The sequence below is a fragment of the Macrobrachium nipponense genome, chromosome 36 (genome assembly GCF_015104395.2).
Source record: "Macrobrachium nipponense isolate FS-2020 chromosome 36, ASM1510439v2, whole genome shotgun sequence".
Classification (NCBI taxonomy): Eukaryota; Metazoa; Arthropoda; class Malacostraca; order Decapoda; family Palaemonidae; genus Macrobrachium; species Macrobrachium nipponense.
The window spans coordinates 17582037-17605071 of record NC_087220.1 but is presented as its reverse complement, the minus strand read 5'-3'; the positions used below and the strand labels follow the sequence as shown (position 1 = coordinate 17605071).

Genomic DNA, 23035 nt, shown 5'->3' with positions numbered 1-23035 from the left:
TTACATCAATGACCCTCGTTCAAATCACATTGATACACTCACTTACGAGCTAAAATTTAAAATGATTTTAACATACGCTTAAGTTCCAGCATCCCATTAGGCATAAGAAAATATAGACAATAAACACATTTTTTAAGATATTCGTATTAATAACGCACATGTTACTTTTCACTTCCCCCTATTGCTCCATCAAACGCACCAAATTCTATCTAGAAACCAAGTCGTCCGCTATCTCCCCCCCCCCCCCCCCCTCCCCCCCGGCCTCTCTCTCTCTCTCGTAATGTATATAAGCCGTTTGGAAATAACTGCGAGGTAAGCATTATTCAACCAAATAAGGATAGAATGAAATTTCAGTCTGCGGAATTTTCCAGTTCTTGCTATGGAATGTAAGAGCAAAACAAGTCCTCGATTTTCATGAGAGTGTATTTCGGTTTCTCGTTTCAGTAAATCTAAGCCCAAGACTATCTTTCCATCTTGATTTCAGCAATATTCATGACGATGAACTTTCGATATTCACTGGTAATGTGGACATTCTAATTTTAAGGGAGTCGGTTATAAAGGTTTCATCGAATGTCATTTTGTTCCCAATATCTATTTTTCTTATGGACCGATAAACGAAATTGTCTTTGATAAGGTAGTTGAGGTCTCCACCTAAAGACCTTTGTAGTGAGGGACACGAACCTCCTCCTGGCGTTTTCTTATCTATTTTATTCAACAACAGTTTTCATGGATTGGGATGAAGGAGTTTTTTGGTCACGCTAGTTTATCAAATTATTGTCGCTAGTTTTAGGGAAGGGGGACATTATGATTAACGGGTAAAATAATAAAAATTAAGTTATTAAGAATATGTTAATGTTGGCAACATGTGTGAAATGTGAAATTGTAAGTAAAAGAGTATGTTTTCAGTAACCCAACCTCTTTTTTCTTCTTCATATTCTTCTTCTTCTTCTTCTTTCCTCAGTCTTTGTGTTTCATCTTAGTTGAAACTGGTTGCTGATGGTAGAGTGAACATCCAAATGATCTTCATGTTGAAAGGGAATTGTTTATTTTCCTGTAAATCTTTCAGCATTACTGTAAACAGCAGTTTTGAACATCAAATGGGATATTATGAAATAACTTAATTACCGAATTGTCGCATCGATTTAAATCTTTTGAATATTGAAAAAGAATTGAAAGTGTGAAAATTTACAGCTGAACATTTTTATAGACAATAAACGATCATAGAAGAACAATAAATTTCCAACAGAGAAACGCATAATTTGTAAACTAAACTTACCATACAATAAGGGTCGGAGGAAATTAGAAAGTTATTTTGCAATAAAAAAAGAAACATTTTATTTACAGAGTCTACGAAAAGGCTCATCTCTATAATGGGAAACTGTTTTTGCAATGCAATTGCAGTTGTAACTCAGATTACCAAGTGAGGATCATTTTGCAAATGGCTTCCATGAATATGCAATGTATTGTCCAGCACTTTAAACAGACAGATAATACTCAATAAAGAAAAAATAGAGCAAAGGTCAGTCATGGATTATAAACAGAAATAGTGATCGAAAGCAACTTGAGTGTGTTATAATACTTAATTTTTTCAGATGATATACACTATGCGTCTTATGCTCTCTTTCTCGTTCACTTAGCTTTCTGAATCAGAATAAGAAATTTGCATAAAAAAATATTTTAATCTTTATCTTTATTTCTTATTCATTCATTCTTGTGCTTTATGTAATGTCTAAATTTTTCGTAAATTTTCTGCTGATTCTTAGAAACAAAAAAATTTCCCTTTGCATTCATATATTCTTGTATTTAATTCCATATATCATTAACTTTTTCCTCTCACTTTATTTTTATCATGTCACTTATCGTAAGACGTGAAGTAAACCGATATACATAATCACATAATAATCACTCAAGTCAACATACTTCATCCATAAAACAAACAACGGCTAATTTTTCTGTGTGAAAAAATTCAAGTCTGTAATTGTCAAAAGCCTTTTTTTATAACCTGAAGTTTTTTGCAGTTGATGTCCATTTAGCATTCTGGCATGTTAAGTCTTTCACTTACGTTCAGTGGCCGATACAATAATTGCATCCTATACAGGTGCGGAGGAGTAATGCAACCTCCGACATCGTTTACAGTTTAGTTTGCCAGGCCGCACAACACCCTTTTTGCCCGGCCTATAATCACTCCGCCACGGGGAGGTAAGTAGTTCAAGGGCCCGACCCTGCCCAAACAGGCTTCGACCTGTCAGACTGTCAAAAGTTTCACCAAAACAAACGAACGCCATCTTGTTTGTATTCGTCCGCCAATTACCTAGCAGACGTTCCCCTTGGTCAACTAAACCATAGGAGCTCCGTTATTTATCATCAGTTTTTACCTTGATGATACCCTTGACAGGACGCGCAGCACCTTCTGCCGGACCCGGAATAATCCCTCCGCCAAGGTAAGTAGATCACCCTGACCCAAACCCTGCCCAGCCCGACCCAACCCGACCATGCTTCGTCCCGCAGTCTGTTCCTGTGTGTCAGCATATAAAACATTCATCATGTCCGCTTCTTCCAAGTCGTATCCCGTGCACGTGCAATTTGCCACCGCCATTCCAATTACTATACCAGACCTTGTGATTCTTTGCCATGACGAACGATCACTGCTCGTTTAATTTGATGAAGACCGGAACCTTCTCGGTGATTTAGTGGCTTGTGCCATTCAGTGTAACGAAGGCACCGTCGGTCTTGTGAAACAAGATGATACTTTGTTTTCAATGGAGGTGCAATGCAAGACAATGCCATAAGCACACTTCTATCGCAGTGATTCATCTTCGGAGGCTTTAGCATCTCTCCTTCGGCACCATCTTAAGGTTAATTCATGGCTGGATTCACGATGCTCCCAGAAATATATGCAGCTGAAGTAAAATATCGGGTCACCAAACACAATGGTAGATTGGTACAATTTCTGCCGGGACATATGTGTAGACATTTTGGTGATGGACAACCGGAAAATTGGCGGGGCAGGTAACGTGGTAGAAATTGACGAGTCCAAGTTTGGTAAAAGAAAATTTAACAAAGGAAGATGTGTCGATGGTTGTTGGGTTCTCAGCGGGAAGGGCAAATACAGAAACACTTCATACTATTTTAATTGAAAACATGCACCCAGATTCGATTGTAATTTCAGATTGTTGTAAATCATACCAAAAGTTAAGTCAACATTTAAAAACACACCATAACATTTAATCACACATTAGATTTTGTAGATCCACATGATAAAAATATACACTCAAACACAGTAGAATCTACTTGGTGGGTTTTGAAACAAAATGTGTTACCTAGAAGTGGCACAGTCACAAAACTTGTATCAAGTCTTATTTTTCTATGTATTGTGTAAAAAAACGCTACCTTACTGTTAGTTGATTGCCCTTTCAAAGCTTTTTTAGAAATAATTAAAAAAACGTGCATATTCACTAACTAAAGTAGATTCAACACCCGCCAAAATGAGGTCTAATGTTGCTGGAAATCACACAATCCCAGGGACGGCACCATACAAATGGGATCGTCATCTCCACCTGTGACTGCCCACAAATTCCAGTTGTCCAGTTAAAGCCGAAGGTACCCGTCCCAGCCAGAAAGAAAAGGATCAATCGTGTTCCCTGAAGACTTTGATGATTCCGATTCCCAACTCTAAGCTTGACCTATATTTCTGGGGGAACTCTCGGGGTGAGCACGGATTTGACGCCTCAACAAATATTAGGTTAAGTTAATCGATGTATATATACAATACGTTAATTTGTTAAAGTTGAAACCAAGTAGGTAATATATAGCAGGTCAGTGTTTTTTATTGGCAAGCGGAAGTCAGGGCTGCTCACCATATCCGAACATTCACGTTTGTTAGCAGTCCATGTGTTTGAACTATGAACTCGAACATAACTTTTAATTCATGTATTCTAGGAAATATTAAGTGTGTCTACATATCCGTCACTCAAATGGTTGCATTGCAATGCTTACTTACAGAACTCACCGTTTAGTTACCCAGTCCGCACATCTCATGCCCGAACGTTCCACTTAGGCTAATAGCCCATATGTTCGGGCTATGAATGTAGAGTGGAGGAGAGTTTATTACCCTAGGCCACTCATCTCATGAACTGAACATCCACTTAGGCTAACAACCCATATGTACTTACTATGAATGTAGAGTAGGAGGACAGTTTAGTTAGCCAGACCGAACGTGGAACGAATGTAGAATAGGGGTTCATCCACAGCCATTTCATGATTTTCCTAGTGTTCATTGTCGTCATTTTTGTATTCCACCCGTCCAAAAACCTCGATTTCCCAATAGGTCCCCCCCTTATACCGTTTTAAGGACATTTACCCTTTCTTCTGTTTTCTCCCCCCCACCCAAAAAAACCGGTTCCCAACAAGTCCCTCTTTACCGTTTTTATAGGTTTTTCGGTTTTTTATTACTACACATATTTTCGAAACTTGCGCTAAAACAAACGGCCATCATCTTGTTTGTATTCGTCCGCCGATTACCTAGCAGACGATACCCTTGGCCAACTAAACCGTAGGCGCTCTTTGAGAAGTTCTCATTTACTCTCCCTGAGGCAAATACAAAAATAACCCTAAAAGTCTATCATAAAAGACATCTTCACATGCTGTGTAACAGTGTAGCTAGGGTTCCCATTCAGGGGTGCTCTTCACTGATTTCTAATGGCAATCTATCCGTATTCACTACTTCCCTTACTGTTATGATTTTTAACCGAACTGGGAAATGAGCCTGCAAAAATAAAGAAAAAAATCTTTCTTCAGATTTACCTATGAGAATAAAGTCTAAGGAACCAACACCCACAAATGTTAAGCCTTCCACTAACGTTCAGTTATAACTGAACGTTAGTGTGGACAACCTGGACAGTTTTTCTGGCCTGTGTTGGCGGCATGGGTAAATAGTTCATCTCAATCGATGATAGAAATAGTCTTTTATTTAATTTGTACTTTACGCATAACTTAAATATATACAGTGCTATAAGTAAAGTACTGTGCATTATTGTAAAAATATAGTATATAGAAATAAGGTACTGCTTACAAATTCATATATATATGCATTTGTTTTCAAATTATATATATATATATTTATATATATATATATATATATATATATATATATATATATATATATATATATATATATATAATTTGAAAACAAATGCATATATATATATATATATATATATATATATATATATATATATATATATGAATTAGGGAAAATGGAAATCCGTTCACGTTTCTATCTTTTACTTATTTTAGTCGACGGACCGTTCCACCCATTTATTGACGACATCCTCAGGACTAAAATACAAATTTACCAAAGTGATTTTTTATGACTACTTGCTGACTTCGCTGTTACGCCTAAAATTTAAGCTTGATGTCTGGGACGCTGAACAGATATGCCAGATCTACAGATTAATCTGATATCATCAGTTTTTTTCTTTGGAGTATTTCAGAATTTTTCTGTAAAATATGTGAAATCTGCAGATTTTTTACCATTCTCGTCCCTAGTTTCATAAATTTCAGCTGCTATAATAAAAGCATTTTTTAAAAAGTTTAAAATTATAGTAATTTTACTTAATTCCAGACATAAATGTGAACATCTCAGGAGTAAAGTTGACTTTTCAGGAGAAGCAGCAATCCACTTTCCTAATTTGTATCTGTTTTCTGTTCATGGTTGTGGCCAAAATAAACAGTACAATGCATTGGCACTTTATTCTCAGATTACAAACGATTTCCTTTTGACTCAGACGTAACTGGATAGAATGCACCAGTTCTAAATATCTCTGAGGCGGTTTGGGAAGGTCGGCGGTAAAAACGTATCAATGAATCATTTTCCAGTTGTCGTGTGTTTAGTATCCCACTTATTTACCCTTGGTTGTAGATGCTGGTACCTACAACCATATATATATAATATTATATATATATATATATATATATATATATATATATATATATATATATATATATATATATATATATATATACATATATATATATATTATATATATTTATTTATATATATATATATATATATATATATATATATATATATAATATATATATATGTGTGTGTGTGTGCATGTGCGTGCGTTTTAATTAAATTGTTTTGTATGATTGTAGTGCTGAAATAAATAACGTCTTTCTAAACGAATAAAATGACATTGTGTCTCAAAAGTGGAGTAAATATACAGAGAGGGTACAACGATTTCCTGGTTCCGCCTGGCAGTGTCACCGCATAAATATTCAAGATTTGCAAATATCGAGTGTGCTCACAGCGCGAAGAGTACACTTCCTGTACGATTCCTGGATACCTAACTGCACAACATGCTTGCTTCCTCTCTCTCTCTCTCTCTCTCTCTCTCTCTCTCTCTCTCTCTCTCTTTTGGCAAACACTTAACCTAAATATTTCAGCAATATTAGTCTATCTTACTTACTGTCTTCAAAATTATTGTGCGACTCTTAATGTCCGCTCGTGCACGTACCCTGTACCTATTATTACTACTCTTGTTAATATCTGAAAGTCGGAGTTTTATTTTCTGCCCAGGAATATGGAATTTTCCACTTGAGACGCCTAGAAAGGTCCTCGTCCTGAGATGTTACCATAATGCCTCCGCTCCTCAAGGGGATCTGATCCTTGCCATTGAAAGTGGGTTTACTGAGTTACCTTTCGGGATTTTGCAATTAACTGACTCGCTTTGCAAAAGAAAGCTGCAGAAATAAATAGTAATTAGTCAGCTGGCAAGAAACTGGGAATATTTAGAAAGTCGCCCATATTTACTAAGTTCTACGACTACAAAGTCTACATAACCTAATCGCTGAAACCAAATATTTGTCTTTTTTATCTTTCAGCAGAGACCTAGAGCTCTTTTGAAAGCCATTTTCTTGCCTCTCAACTTACTCGTAAGTGTTCATTATTGTTTTTTTAATGTATGGTATTCTCGCACAGTCCCGTATCAGTTCCATCGATACTTGTCAGGAATATTTTCCTCATACTTTCACGGCTTCTCACTCAGTTAACGTTCTTTAAATCATCGAGTGAAAAAAATAAATGTGAATTTCATTCTTTTCTTTATCTAGAAAGGCGTCTCATTCCTGTTTAAATTAACTCTTTCATTCTCTACTTTATTTTCTTGGGTGGCTTTGTAACTCATTTTCTTTTTCCTGTTCTACAAGACACGTATCTGTAAACCAGATGATATTTCCCAATTCGGTTTTGCTGTAAGATATGCTGTATGACGTAATATATCTATATTTTTTTTTGTCTTGATAGGTAGCTACCAGTTGTTCTCTTTCAATGAACAAACGAACAAATAACTTATCCCCTTTTCCAGTCTCTGTCTCTCTGTCTGTCTGTCTCTCTCTCTCTCTCTCTCTCGCTACCTCACATACGCACGCACAAGCACACTCACACAGAGATTATGATGGATATTGCTCTTGAGACGGTGGATGATGTGTTGGTTCTTCGACCGTGAGAAACCTATTGTTTCGCGTAGTCTCTCATTTAATGTTTTTTATTTTTTTAGAGGGGGGGGGGGATATTCTTGCACACTACGAAGGCAGATATTTCAAGAAAAGCCTTTCTTTTCAACAGCAATATGGATAAACCCCGGAATATTTGTTTTTTTATGACTTGGAGCAAATTTTTTCGCTTTAGAGTCACACTGATTAGGTTGTCACTCTGATACATTGGAAAAAAAATATTGGGTTTTGGACATCTTAAACTGCCATGAAGTTATTTTATATCTCAGGAAAACCATTAATTTTAATCCTTTAGTGTTTATATATATTTATCACATGAGTGTATCGTTGATGAAATGGAGAGAGGTATCTGTACTTACAAATTGTCAGATTCGAAAATAGATATGAAGAATATTATAAATTCCTCTCTATCTCTCTTCTCGAAAATATATATATATATATATATATAATATATATATATAATATACTATATATGTATATACTATATATATATATATATAGATATATATATATTTTATATACATATATGTTATGTAGTATGTATATATATCTATATCTTATATATTATAATATATATATATCATATATATATATATATATATAATATATATATATATATATATAGGTATAGTATATATATTAAATATATATGTATAATATATATATATATATATATATATATATATATACTATATATCTGTGTGTGTGTGTGTGTGTGTGTGTGTGTGTGTGTGTGTACAGTAATACCCCGATCTTATGTATGCACGGTTAGGTTCCATACCACCTCGTGCAAGGAGATTTTTCACCTAAGTTTGCACGGTCTCTAAAAATGCTAATAAATACTTACATCTAGAGTTTGAGCATTAAATATGACAATGATCATGCACCCTAAGTATTAAGCCATGAACTTTTAAGTGATATTAAAGTTACTGTAATTTCATTTAAAAGTTAGCTTAATACATTACCCTTAAAGAAAGAAATAAGTGGTTGGTAAAAATCTAGGAGTGAGGAGATTTCATAGTACTATTCTCTCCACTCCCCGCCCCCAACGCCAATCTATTTTTAGAAGTCTTCTCAGCTTTTTTCGAAGAAATTCTTTTTTCTGTCTCTTTCTTTTCGTTTTGAATTTCCTTTTCATGAACAAATAGTGCATATTATTTGGACGAATGCAAATCTTAGGTATATGCCATTGTTTTGGAACGGCGCATTTATAGTTGTAGACAGTAAAGGTAAAATTAGATCAATTGAAAATTAATATCATTAATACAAGACAGACAGACAGACAGACAGTGAGAGATGATTAGTGGCTTGCTTATGGCAATACTCCCCCTACTCATTATTAATTTGACATACTTGACACCTGTGGCTTGGAGCTTCCCTTAGAGTTAAAAAACAAAAGATATTTTCATAAATATTTTGTAATTATTATTATTATTATTATTATTATTATTATTATTATTATTATTATTAATTTTGAAAGCAGACCCCTCTCATACATACTTTATTAAAAGTAATGGCTACTTCAGCAGCGTTACGCTTCTAGAAATTCTTCTCTATTTTTCGAATAGCGGTTTTTTCCGTACTACTTAAGCCCGGTGTAATAATAATATTTCGTAATAATAACATCGACTCGGTTTGGGCTTCTCCATACGCGTGTAGGGAGTACGAAGGACTCTTGAGTAGTGTACAAAGAGTGCTTCTTGCGTATGGGCCAATGCCGATGATAGTAGTGTTGTTCATAATGCTGTTAGTGGATGGAGCGTAATTATGACAGGTGAGAGCGGGGTTCTTGATAGTGCCCTCTAGTACGTGACATGAACGTGGTCAGGTCGGGAACGCGACCTCGTTCCAATATTCTGGTTAAGGATTCGTGTAATGTTACAGGAGTTAGAATTACTTCATTTTCTGCATTTGGATGTAATGTGTTTGTAGTGAATAACTCGCGAAGAGGGCAGTTCCAGGGACTCCAAGTTGCCTATTGGTCATATCAAGTGGTTGCTTTTCATTAGTCATTTATGCCTATTCTTTACTTTGATCGTGTTTTTGACATAGTTAATGACAAATTTAATTGAGGATGACAAGTATATCCAATGATACTAAATTACTCTGGAATTAGAAGTCTATATCATCTGTGACATTGACTATATTAATTCAGGGTTTCACAATAATTTAGTAACGCGGATTATTTTTGTGATCTTTAACAAAGGGGAGAGAAAGAATATTCATCCTTTCCATCTGGTCAAACCGAAACTAATTGTAACTGGCTTTCGGTGGCAGAAGATTTATCATTTAACAATCCCTTACATTTTTCCAGAATGTTGTCAAGTTATACGACCCCACAATTCGTAGACATTTGCAAGAGAGAGAGAGAGAGAGAGAGACCCACAAATATAATGACGAGAGAAAAAGTGGTTCTGACTACATTGTTAGAAAAATGTCCGTTTGCTTACTTTGTGAATATCTTGGATGCTTGTGATGTTGCTAAGAAACACTTTATAAATATTTATCTGTAGCTCTCAAAAAGCAGCCATCAAGATTTTACATGGCGTAAGGTTGTCTGTGGGACGAATACTCAGTCAGGTTAACACTGAATTGTTAATCTGCGTTGATAGATCGATGTCTGGTTGTGGTAGTCCTTGTCCCCTGGTAGGATCTTTTGGTCACTTGAATATGTTCTTGAAAGACATTCGGTGATATACCTCTCGAACTATTCTATCTGTATTTCTGTTGACAGATTCCATGTTAGCAAAGGATTTATTCCGTTGTTTTCTATGTGAGCTTTTCATCCTCCTTGCATCACATACTCTACCCCCGGTTGCTTTCTGATGTGGAGGAACAAAGGTTCAAATTATCTTTTCATATGTATGAATATTTTACCTGGTAGGATTACAGCAAAGAAACAATTGGGACTTTCATTGTTTACTCTTTGACAGAGTTTGCGTTATTCAAGGATGAGCAGGAGCTTCGTGGAGTTTTCTTTCTTTTATTCCACCTTTGTCTCCGTTGCAAGAAAACAAATTCTTTTATCTTTGGAGGAGCGTTGCTTCTCCCAAGTGGTCCGAAAAGCGGAGATTCATGAAACAATATCTCAAAGGTCTAAAACCCATTGATGACCTGATCTTATGTTGTAAACTATATTTGGAGTAATAGCGGCTTAGAGGTATTAGTACAAATGCATTTTCCATATACTGCGTCAGGCGTTTTTTATCTTAATTTCACGCATAATGTCTAAATCACACTTTTCCAATTAATTGCATCACAATATGAAAGAATTTAAGCAATGCTTACTCGTCATTTTCTGATCTATGGTTCCTGTCTCTGGAAGATCAACAGAAAGGATTTCCATGGGATTCCATTTGCAGGATGGTCATAAGAAGTGTTCATTCTAACGCTATAATTTGACAACGGCAAAATCGGTTTAAGGCAAAAGTGTTTCTTTTGTCTTACACAATTTCTTTGACATGTTGGATTCACCGTTAATATCTTGTATTTCTTATTCTGTTTACACTCGTATCCGTACGAGATTTTGTTATGTTGTATTGCACCAAGTACCGTAATTTATAAGAGTATCTTGAATCACTAATTGTAAAGAATAAACACTTGTCCCTGTAGCCTACCAAGAGCCAAAAATACGATTACCCATAAAGGGATACGAGCACACTAGTATAAAAAAGCTCCGCCCACTCTCTCCCTCCACCCCCACATACACCACCTCTCTCTCTCTCTCTCTCTCTCTCTCTCTCTCTCTCTCTCTTTGAAAGTTGTTCAGTTTAAACTTATTCCGTATGATTTTTTGTTTCTATCTAATGATTTACATTATTGTATATTCCTAATGGTCCACTAGGTTGTTACTGCCAGTTGACTGATTTATTTATGCATTGATCCGCTCATAAAATAAACATCCATGACTTAAAAAAATATGCGTTGGTATAATCAAAGGTTTAATTTTAATGAATGTCCTTTAGAAAGGCTCAATTTTTATTTTTCACACATAGAGTAACAATAACCAGTTACCTATTCAAACAATCTGAAGGCAATTAGCGGCTTTCTCTTTGCTAAAAAAAGTTGAAAAGTTGCTTGACAAACGCATTTCTGCAATCATGCCGACAGTCATGTTCCGAGGTGGCCATTCCTTCTTCTCCTTCGTAATATAAGTACTATATTGCTGATACCCTCAGTCCAAATGAGGACTGCGAAGAAGGTAACCAAACACAAGTATAACAGTCGCTCCACCATGAATCATAGTGTCTATCGTTCTACTACTTCACCATACATTCAGATTTCTCTCTCTCAAATAACCATGTTTACAGTAACCACCTTACACACACACACCAAACACACCAACAAACACACACACACACACACACACCCACACACAACAGAGAGAGCGAGAGGAAAGACGAGAGAGAGGAGGAGAGAGAGAGATGAAGGGATCAATGCAGAAATAAATCTGTCATAAACTGGAAGGTAAGAACCGAGTGGATTTGGGGGGGTGAGGGGCGGTGGGGTTTGCTACATTTCTCGGTTACAAGTTTTTTGATTTACAGATTCTAATGGGGTTATTGTTTATTTATATAATATGTTTGTAATGCGTTAGGTAAATTTTACGTAAATATTTCACACACGCACGCAGACAGACACACTCAGGTGGATAGAACTTTACTGAACAAGTCTGAAGATTTACCTATTCAAGATGTGCCTTTTGACTCACATATAACTTTCGGGAAACATCGTTGAAAGTTTCATCAAATGCCGGACGAAAGTTAGGTGTTGTTCATAAAGCATCATATATTTATAACAATGATAAAATGAATGCAATCTCTTTTAGGTAATTTAAAATTCCTTTAAAGGAATATTGTTTTCCTGTGTGGATGTTTCCTTCTGTCAGAGATTTACCTCTTTTAGATAGAGTGGTTCGTGGCGGTAGGTTTCTGTTTCCCAATATTTGCAGTTGTGAACTGGACCAACGACGGATGGTCTATTGTGTCACTTTTCCGTAAGTTGTATTGCAACAGAGAGCTTTCACATTCACAATTAATCCCTGATCCCGTTTACTTGCCGACAGCAACTAGATTCGCTGAGCAGCAGCACCAATAGACAGGAAATGTGGTTCACTGTTGAACTTCTCAGTTTCAGAGGTCCTTTATTCCTCTCACTGTTGCATTGTGGAACAGCCTCCCAGAGGATGTCGTGTGATTGGAACTTCATATAGTTAAGACGTGGAAATTTTAATTTCTAATTCCCACTTAATTTAGGTCTTTTGACCTGTAATATAAATGGCGAGCTAATTAGATGTTTTTTAATGGTTAATATAACAAGTTTCTTTCTATCGTTACCTGCATATATTCTCCGATCCTTTTGTCATATTAAAAAAAACACTGTCATGGCATCACTGCAAATTGAACATCTCTTCTTTAGAAATCAATGTTGGTCTATCATTATGTATAGAACTGATGGACCTTACGTTTGGGAATTAGCAAGTTCTGATTGAGCCACTACGTAACTAATGCTCCTCAAGGCTCAGCAAATCCAACCATTACCACATTACCTTTCAGTTCACTGTATGATCGAAATTATGCATTACAGTGCTATGTTTCTCTTGGGTCCTTGTACAGTTGGACACAGGTTTCCCTGGTACACCTTCTTGAGGGGACGATTCTACCTACCTGTTTCCACCCACGCTATCAAATAAAACACTCTCAGCCCTTTCCCAATGTATTCCATCCTAGTCTCATCCCTGTCTGTCACCTACTAACCTTCTTTCCCTTAGTCTTCTTCTTTTCCTCAAACCCTTTCTTATTCCTGTCCTCAGGTTAATCCGTTATCCTTGTGTCTTTACCCTTACATATCACAACTAAATCACCTTCGTCACTCATACTCTCATCCACTCGCTCTTTCACTTTCTTTACCACTCCTGGGCCCATCACAAGACCCTTGGCTTCCCTCGCCAACTGCAACTACTCCTTCCGCTTCTCTACCTCCTTCAACCCTTCCATCTCACTTTCTCCAACCAATCACAAAAACTCACTACCCCAATCGCCCTGCAGCTCCCGCACCAACAGTCCTGTTCGGGCAACAAAAAATAATGTGGCGGGATCACAAGCTTTAAAAACTGCCGCGTAAATCCCCCCCACATAAACCTAATCACTCCAACTGCCCAAACCCACCCTGAGCCACACTTTCCTCTTTACACTACGAATTCCATGCAGGACAATTGACCTATACCAACAGAGAAAAATAAACAACCCAAAAAAACAATTCTCTTCAAAACACGTGTACTATGGCGCACAAAAGTTCGTTCCCTCCGCTGATCCAGAGCGACACGAATCCGCGACTATGAAACCCAAAGCCCCGAAAACAGTTGAACAAGTAACTAATTAAGCACCCAACAGATGTTGCACCGTCAGGCCAAGGAAGGAGGATTGGGAAGCAGGTATTTTTTTGAACAAAGAGTAAAGTCTCCATAATCTAATATCGTTAATTAAGGTGATGAGCGTGAAGTTTTTGTTGTTGACGATACTGGGTTTGAGCGTAAAATGTGCAATTAAGGAAATATGTGAAATAAATAAGATAAAAGCTCTTAGGAAGTCAGTAATCATGTTTTTTTTTTAATGTTTCCTATAGATTATTGTATCTTATCAACAGACACGACTGTTCACAAGATCGATACAAATCTTTCACCAACAGTGTTATTGGTGTTGATCTGTAATCTGCAAGACACCCCTTATAAAAGAACTAACATCTATAGCAGCAAATTAGCAAAATTTTCAGTTCACTTACGACTTACGTTATTTTGAGGTAGAAAACACAAACTGATATATATATATATATATATATATATATATATATATATATATATATATATATATATATATATATATATATTTGTGTGTGCGTGTGTTTGTGTGTGTGTGTGTGTATGAAGCCCATAAAATACTATTTTAAAGTTGCAACCACATATTTCGAGTACTTCCTTCTGTGCTCCTGATCACTAGTAAAATATGGACATAGATTAAAATATTCCCTGGTGATTTTTGGCCTCATTAACTCCTGTCTCGCAACTCGTCCTCTTAGTATTGACAAAACGATAAAACTAATCAACCTCTGTGTAACTAACAAGATGTTCTCTTTCAATGGTAAATTTATAAACATAGGTTGTAGCATGGGCAGTCCCCTATTCCCCCTTCTAGCAAAACTACACATGGAATATTTCGAAACAGAAATTTTGTCCTCTATCAAACCCCGCAACATGGTCTGGCTTAGATACGTAGATGATATTTTTACTTACCGGGATGATAGCTGGGGAGATTTCAATTCATTTTTCAATCAACTAAATTCGCTAGTTCCAACTATAAAATTTAAAACATAATGGGAAAAGGACGGGAAATAGCCGTTCCTGGACGTACTAATCATAAGAGAGCAGAATAGATATGCATTCACTGAACACAGGAAACCAACCTTTCGTTGTTTCATATATTCATTCCTAAGTTACCACGAGTATCCGTAAATACCATGGTTGGGTGCAAACCTATTCCTCAGGGGGCTTCGAATGATTTCAAAATGGGTACGTAGATAAAGAATTCAACACGATCCGCCAACACCTAATGCAACTGCTTTACCTACCATACATTATTGAGAAGGCGATATAAAGCGAATACAATATACTATAGAGGTCCCACTCCCAATAGACAAATAGACTTTATCAATAAATTGAAAAATTCCATAAGATGGAAGCATTCAAAAAAGCCACAGAAACACTTCAGGTCTAATAATCCTTTTATTTTCCATTATCCCAAATCCATCGGGAGTTCGCTCATTAACGTATACCTAAATAAAAGAGAAGAAGAAGCCGGGGTTACAAGACACGTGTGCAATTGTAATGAGATTTACGTTGGGGAAACCGGTAGATCCATCTCGCAAAGTTTAGCAGAAACAACAAAAGATCAGTGCGACATGCAACAGAGAACTCGGGGATTTTCCTACATATTAGGGACAAAGGCCATACTATGAACTGGAGTGGGGCGGAGCTGATTTTCAAAAGCAGCTGTCCGTACAAAAGGAAAATGCTGGAATCTGCTATCATCAATCAAACCAACAATATGAACCTGTCAGGAGGACACTGGACATCGGATGACATCGACAAACTAAACCTTAGGCCGCTTCCTATAGCAGGTGTCCCAAGAACATCCGACCACTGGACGAGTCGCCAGACGTGAGTTAATGAGGCCAGAAATCACCATGGAATAGTTTAATTCCACCCTTCTGGGTCACCAACAGAGATTACTGCCACACTTCATATGTTTTTGATATATACTCCTGTAAGACATCCTATGTCCATATTTACCAGTGATCAGGAGCACAGAAGGAAGTGCTCGAAATATATGTCACAACGTTAATATAGTGTTTTACGGGCCGTTTATCTTCATATTATACTGTGTATTACTGTAAAAGGACATTCTTATATATATATATATATATATCTATATATATATATATATATATATATATATATATATATATAGATATATACGCATATGAATATATAGTATATATATTATTTGTTTGGAGTTTCTCAGGAGTCTTTAAATGAGATGCAGTGCAAGCTTCTTCCCTTCAGTTCACACTAGAATGATACAGTCACAGATACAAGTTCAACAATGAAGACTACAAAATCAATTTGAAGTTCTGTTAACAGCAACTGCTCTGGCTTTGGGGTAGCTGACCAACTTTCGTCAAGACTGTGCGGCAGCCTTTCTTTTTGCAACTGGTGCTCTCCTTCGCTGCTGGGCTTCTAAAAGATTCTACAAAAGAGAATGTCCCACCTACATAGGCGGGATATGCTTTTTGGACCTCCTGTTGGTCATTCATATTGGTTGTAGATTATCTAACGCCGTCCTTTAGGTGTGATGGATTGACTTAATTCCTCCCCTTGTGGGTAGAACTTATGACGTCACCGTAACTGTCGAGTTTCGGCAAGAGTGTGTAGGTCGGGTCATAGGTGAAGATTTTTATGGAACCGCTTTGATTAAAACTTTGTGCTTGTTGCAGCTGCTGATGGGGACTCTTCCTGTGACTAATTCTCTCTCTCTCTCTCTCCTCTCTCTCTCTCTCTCTCTCACTCTCACGTCTTGTTCTCCCTCTCTTTTATATTAACGCTGTTCCTAACTGACATTCTCTTAGCTATCATTACATATGCAGTCCCCCGGGTTACGACGGGTTCAGCTTACGGCATTCTGAGGTTAAGGTGCTTTTCAATTATATCCATCAGAAATTATTTCCAAGGTTATGACGCCTACAAACGCTGATCTAGTAGAAGAAAAATGATGCCAAAAATGCAAAATAACTCAATATTTGAGGTTTTTTTGATGAAAAATGCAATAAACAATGCAGTTTACATGTTTTAACGTACCCAAAGCATTAAAAGTAAGGTTTTCTTAGGATTTTTTATGATGTTCTGGCTTATGACAATTTTCGGCTTACGACGCGTCTCAAGAAACAGAACCCCCGTCATAACCAGGGACTGCCTGTAATACATTTGCAGGATTGGGCCAATACCCATAGAGAAGGCAAGCGATTTGGGTGATAACACCCGATGCCTGTTTTTGGAAACTTACAAATTATGGGGGTAGTCTCTCGTTGGACGAGGGGTTTTCGCGCTCGGCCACCAATCTGGTGGTCCGAAGGTCGATTATCGGCTTGGCCATCGCGGAATCGGAGGAATTTATTTCTGGTGCTAGAAATTCATTATTTCGATATAATGTGGTTCTGACCCCACAGTAAGCTGCAAGTCCCGTTGCTAGCTGCCCAATTGGTTCCAACAACCAAAAAATAACTAAACCTTCGGGCCAGCCCTAGGAAATCTGCTTATCAGTTCAGTGGTCTGGTAAAACTAAGATATACTCAAGTTTTACAAATTATGGCTTTATGTAGCTAATTTTTAAAAATACTAACGCAAAATATAAGATGCAGATACTTTCACCAATGTAACAAATTCATATTCAATAAAAGCTAGAAAGAAGGAAGCACAGCAAAAATATCAATAATAGCACAGAGATAAAGACAAAAAAGTTTATAAGAGAGAGAGAGAGAGAGAGACGGAGAGATGAGAGGAGAGAGAGAGAGAGAGAGTATTGGCGACAGTTTTTGGCGGTGTGAGGTTCTAGCAACGAAAAATGCGCTGTGAATTGAATAGTCGTTTACCTGTCCAATTGTCATTATTCTTAATGTAGAATGAAATGGTCATGGAAACTACTAATCCACAAACAATATTATGGTGTGGACACTTTTTTTAAACTAACAGAATAGCATATACAAAGGTTTAAGGATAACGCTACCCATACCTGTGGTGAGAGGTAAACCTATGATAGAAAGTGACTTAGGACACGCACAAAATTTGACAGTGACTTGTTCCCCACCTTACCATCTACAGCGATTGACTTAAGCCACTTGATACCCTGAAAATGTTGTAGAACAGAGCCTGACATCGACATCAGGAAACGTAACGTCATATTTACAGAATTCTTTACCATTATTCACTTCTTTCAATTGTGATCATAGCATACTAGTATTATTTGTATGGATGTTGTTCAGTGTTACCACAGGTTGATCTTTGGCTGGCTAGCTATATAAACCTTAAAACAGCTATAAGACCTTCTTTTCCTTTGCATGAGAAGGTTGCACAGGCTGGAATATTGAAAAACGATCCAAAAAGTAGAAGAAATAGACCCTGATAAAATTAGTTGAGCTAAAAACTGCAGCCTAAGATCGGTCATATAATACGCAACCTAACTCACCAATGCCAAGGTAGCAGATATTGGTTCCAAACCCTCCCCAACACAAGAACTAGTCAGGGAAGGGAGGACCACTGCAGTAGAGTGACTTTCGTAAAGAGAGAAGTTAAATTCCAACAATAGCATATTCGCTGCAATAGCTTTTAAATATGCCAATGAAAATTGTCAGCGATAATTAATTCGTTTACACATTATAGCATTAGCTTTAACTCCATCGGCACTGCAAAACTACTTTGCTCTTTGAAACAGAATCTGAGTTGAGTTATTTTCTATTACAATGCATCGTGAAAACAATGAAGAAGATATCATTAAGAAAGATATTTTACGATTGCCCTGGTGATAAAACGAAACTAATAAGATGAGGCTTGTTCACACCCTGGTATTCAAACCAGAAAAGAACTTGAAAGTCTCTCTCCCTCTTTCATAATTTTTTTTATCTCTGTCCTATTATTAATATTTTTTATCTGCTTTCTGTCTTTCTATCTTTCTACTAAATACGAACTTGTTACATTGGTGAAAATATCTTGCAGTAATTCGCAAGTGAACTGAAAATTTTGCTAATTTGCTGCTGTAGATATTGGGTTTGATTGTAAAATATGCAGCTAAAGAAATATGCGAAATATATGAGAATAAAAGTGCTTAGGAAGTCAGTATTCAGAATTAGTATTTCCAATAGATTATCGTATCCTATCAACAGACGCGACTGTCCACAAGATCGATACAAAGCTTTCACCAACAGTGTTAACGGTGGTGTTCTGTAATCAGCAAGCCATCTCATATATATATATGATTATATACATAGATATATATATATATATATATATATATATAGATATATATATATATATAGATTTTTATATGTATATATATAGATCTATATATATATATATATATATATATATATACCTATATATATATATAGGATATATATATATACATATATATAGATATATATATATATATATATATATATATATATATATCCTATATATATATATATTTATATATATATATATACATGAGGTTGGCTTGCAGATTACAGAACACCACGTTAACCACTGTTGGTGCAAAGTTATGTATCGATCTTGTGAACAGTCTGTTGGGTGCTTAATTAGTTACTTGTTCAACTGCTTCGGCGCCGGGTTTCATAGTCGCGGATTCGTGTTTGCTCTGGATCAGGAGGGAACGAACTATTGTGTGCCATGGTACCAAAAACACTTCGTTCCTCTCACATACTTTAGAGCGGTGTATTAAACCATCATCACTAGCGAGAAAAACCACAGGATGATTATTTTTTTTATAACAGGAATTAGATAGTTTGCTTGAGAACCTACCTCGTTGCCTTAATTGACAGTAAGGTCTCGGAATAATCTGCAGCGATGTGGACAGTCGCATCTACCGTGTAATCGCTGTAATGAGTGTCACATTGCTAAAGAGGATGGAGAGAATTAGGGGGAACTGTAGAATCCTTGACTGGATAACTCATTAATGATATATTTTCTGTTTATCTCTGTCATATGCTGGCAATTTAGATGTACAGGAAAAGTAGTTACTTTTATAAGTGTAATAACAAACAACAAGGGCGCATTCACAACAAATGCGCCACGTCGAGTCGACCAATTGCGGACCTCACCAGCCCGCCCTGGGACGCCTAGCAAGAAAGAGAAAAAGAGTAACCTTAAAAGTAGTTACTTTTATAAGTGTATAAACAAACAACACGGGAATATTCACACAAAATGTGATGCATTAAGTGGACCAATTGCAGGCCTTCCCTGACCGTCCAGGGATTCCTGAAGGGTATGCCCTCCCATTCCCCAGACACCAGGCGTGACTTGCTCACCCATCCCAGGACACCGCTTGCACGTTCCCGGGATGGGCGGGTGAAGCCCTCCAGGTATCCCGGGACTGAAAGCCGAAGCCAACCAGGTGTCAAAGGACAGGCAGGCGAGGCCCGCCAGGTGTCCGGGGACGGACGGGATGGGCGGAGGCCAGAATGGTTTCCTAGGACAGCAGGCCTAGCCTGCCCGTCCCAGAACTTCTGACGGGGATCGCCACCCATTCCAGGAACTACCTTGCGGGCCTCACCCACCCGGAACCTGGATGCGAGATGGCCATCACCCACCTGTTCCGGGACACCTGGCAGACTCGCGAACCCACCCGTCCCGAGAAACCAAATGGCGGGCCGCGCCTGTGCCCGACCCGGGACACCTGGCGGGCCACGCCAGCCCGTCCAGGGACACCTGGCGGGCCTTGCCCACCCGTCCCGGGACACCCGGCGGGCCTCGCCCGCCCGTCCCGGGACACCTGGCGGGCCTCGCCCGCCCGTCCCGGGACACCTGGCGGGCTCTGCCGCCCGTCGGGGAAGCCTGGCGGGCCTCTTGCCAGCCCGTCCCTGGGACGCATGGCGGGCCTCGCCACCCGTCCCGGGACACCTGGGCGGGCCTCCCATGCCCCCCCTTCGAACCTGTAGCGGGCCTCGCCCACCCGTCAAGGCCTGCCCGCGTCCCGGGACGCCTGGCGGGCCTCGCCAGCTGTTCCCAGGAACGGGCGAGCGAGGCCCGCCAGGTATCCTGGGACACCTGGCAGTCCTCGCCCACCAGTCCCGAGAAACCTGGTGGTGGGCCCGGCTGACCAGTCCCAAGACACCTGGGGGACCTCACCTGACCCCTTCCCGAAAACCCCGTAGCAGGCCTCGCCCACCCGTCAAGGCCCGCCCACCTCATCCCGGGACACCAGGTCTTCCCGTCTCGGGACACCTGGCGGGCCTCGCCTGCCCGTACCAGGGACACCTGGCGGCCCTGCTGACCAATCCCAAGACACCTGGGGGGCCTCACCTGCCACTTCTTGGGATATGTAGCGGGCCTCGCCCACCCGTGAAGGCTTACCACCCATCCCGGGACGCCTGGCGGGCGGAGGCCCGCCGGTCCCCAGGACGCCTGGCGGGTGGAGGCCCGCCGGTCCCCGGACGCCTGGCGGGCGGAGGCCCGCCGGTCCCCGGGACGCCTGGAGGGCGGAGGCCCGCCGGTCCCCGGGACGCGCCGCCCGCCAGTCCCCGGGACGCCTGGCGTGGGCAGAGGGACGCCTGGCGGGCGGAGGCCCGCCGGTCCCCGGGACGCCGCCCGCCAGTCCCCGGGACGCCTGGCGGGCAGAGGGACGCCTGGCGGGCGGAGACCGCCCGCCTCCCCGGGACGCCTGGCTGGGACGCCTGGCGGGACGCCCCCGCCCGCCAGTCCCCGGGACGCCTGGAGGGCGGAGGCCTGCCGGTCCCCGGGACGCCGCCCGCCAGTCCCCGGGCGGGACGCCTGGCGGGCAGAGGGACGCCTGGGCGGAGGCCCGGCGGGTCGGACGGCCCGCCGCCGGTCCCACGGGACGCCTGCGGGCGAGGGACGCCTCCCCGGGACGCGTCGGCGGGCAGAGGGACGACCTGCTCGGTGGAGGGACGAGGCCCGCCCGTCCCCGGGACGCCTGGCGGGCGGAGGCCCGCCTGTCCCTGGGACGCCTGGCTGGGCGGAGGCCCGCCGGGTCCCCGTGGGACGCCTGGCGGGCGGAGGAGGCCTCCCGACGCCTGGCCCCGCCCTGACGCTCGGGCGGACCCGCCTGGCGGGCGGAGGCCGCCCGTCCCCGGGACGCCTGGCGGGCGGAGGCCCGCCCGTCCCCGGGACCCGGGCGTGCGGGAGGCAGCCCGTCCCGGGACGACCTGGCGGGCGGAGGGCCCGCCCGTCGGGACCCTACCCGGGAGGACAGCTGGCGGTGCGGAGGACCGCCGGGTCCCCGGGACGCCTGGCGGGCGGAGGCCCACCCGTACCGGCTGGGGCGCGGGACGCCGGTCGGGACCTGGCGGGCGGGAGGCCCGACCGGTCCCGGGACATGGCGGGCAGGGCGCTTCCCGGACGCCTTGGCCCGGGCCGTGCCCCCCCCCGGGCCCGGACGCTTGGCGGGCCTTGCCGCCCGTCCCGGGACGCCTGGCGGGCCTCGCCCGCCGTCCCTTAAGAGAGTAACACCTCTGTTTAACCTTAAACCAGAACCAGAATTTCATTTTAGCCACTGAATCCTTTCAATTCTCCAGGGGCTTCTCTGAATCCTCTGATTCTTATCCGGCACTCCACCAATCTTCTCTGAATACTCTGGCTTCTTCTTCTGACGCAATGAATCTTCTCTGAATCCTCGATTCTCCTGGCACTCCACCAATCTTCTCAATCTCTGCTTCTGCTGGCACTCCACCAATCTTCTCTCAATCGTTTCTTCTCCTGACACTCCCACCAATCTTCTCTGAATCCGCTGCTTTTCCTGGTCGCGCCATTCCTTGAACATGGACAGCTGCTCCTTCATTTTCCAGGCATCTGTAATTTCCCTGGTGGTTCTTGAGCTGGCAAACCGATTTCTCCTTCGCTCCTCGCAGCTGTCGAACCTCATCTTCCAACTGGTCGTTCCGTTCGCCCTGGACACCGGTGTTCCTATCCAGCGACTTGAAGCGATGATTCCCTTCCTCTAGAAGGCACCTCAGCTGCGTTTCTCTTCAGTTTCGCAACCTGAACTTCACAATGTAGTACACACGTTTCCTTCGTGAGATCTTCCACTTCCTTCTGCAGGAGCTGGAACCTGACCTCGGCGTCTTTCCTGTCGGATTAGCGCTTTTCGTTCCTGGACGAGCCTCGCCATCCGCGCGCGTTCTTCGGTCTATATCTGCACGTCCTTCTCCTTCTTCACTGATCGTTCTCCTTCAGAAA

General features: G+C 40.9%; 1 protein-coding gene across 1 annotated transcript; it reads left to right on the top strand.

Annotated features, from left to right (window-relative positions):
* The first annotated feature begins 20482 nt into the window (after positions 1–20482).
* LOC135203376 (basic proline-rich protein-like) lies at positions 20483–22298 on the top strand. Its single transcript, XM_064233110.1, has 2 exons — positions 20483–21265; positions 21318–22298. The coding sequence occupies exons 1-2, from the start codon at positions 20483–20485 to the stop codon at positions 22296–22298; spliced, it is 1764 nt and encodes a 587-aa protein (XP_064089180.1).
* The last annotated feature ends 737 nt before the right edge of the window (positions 22299–23035 follow it).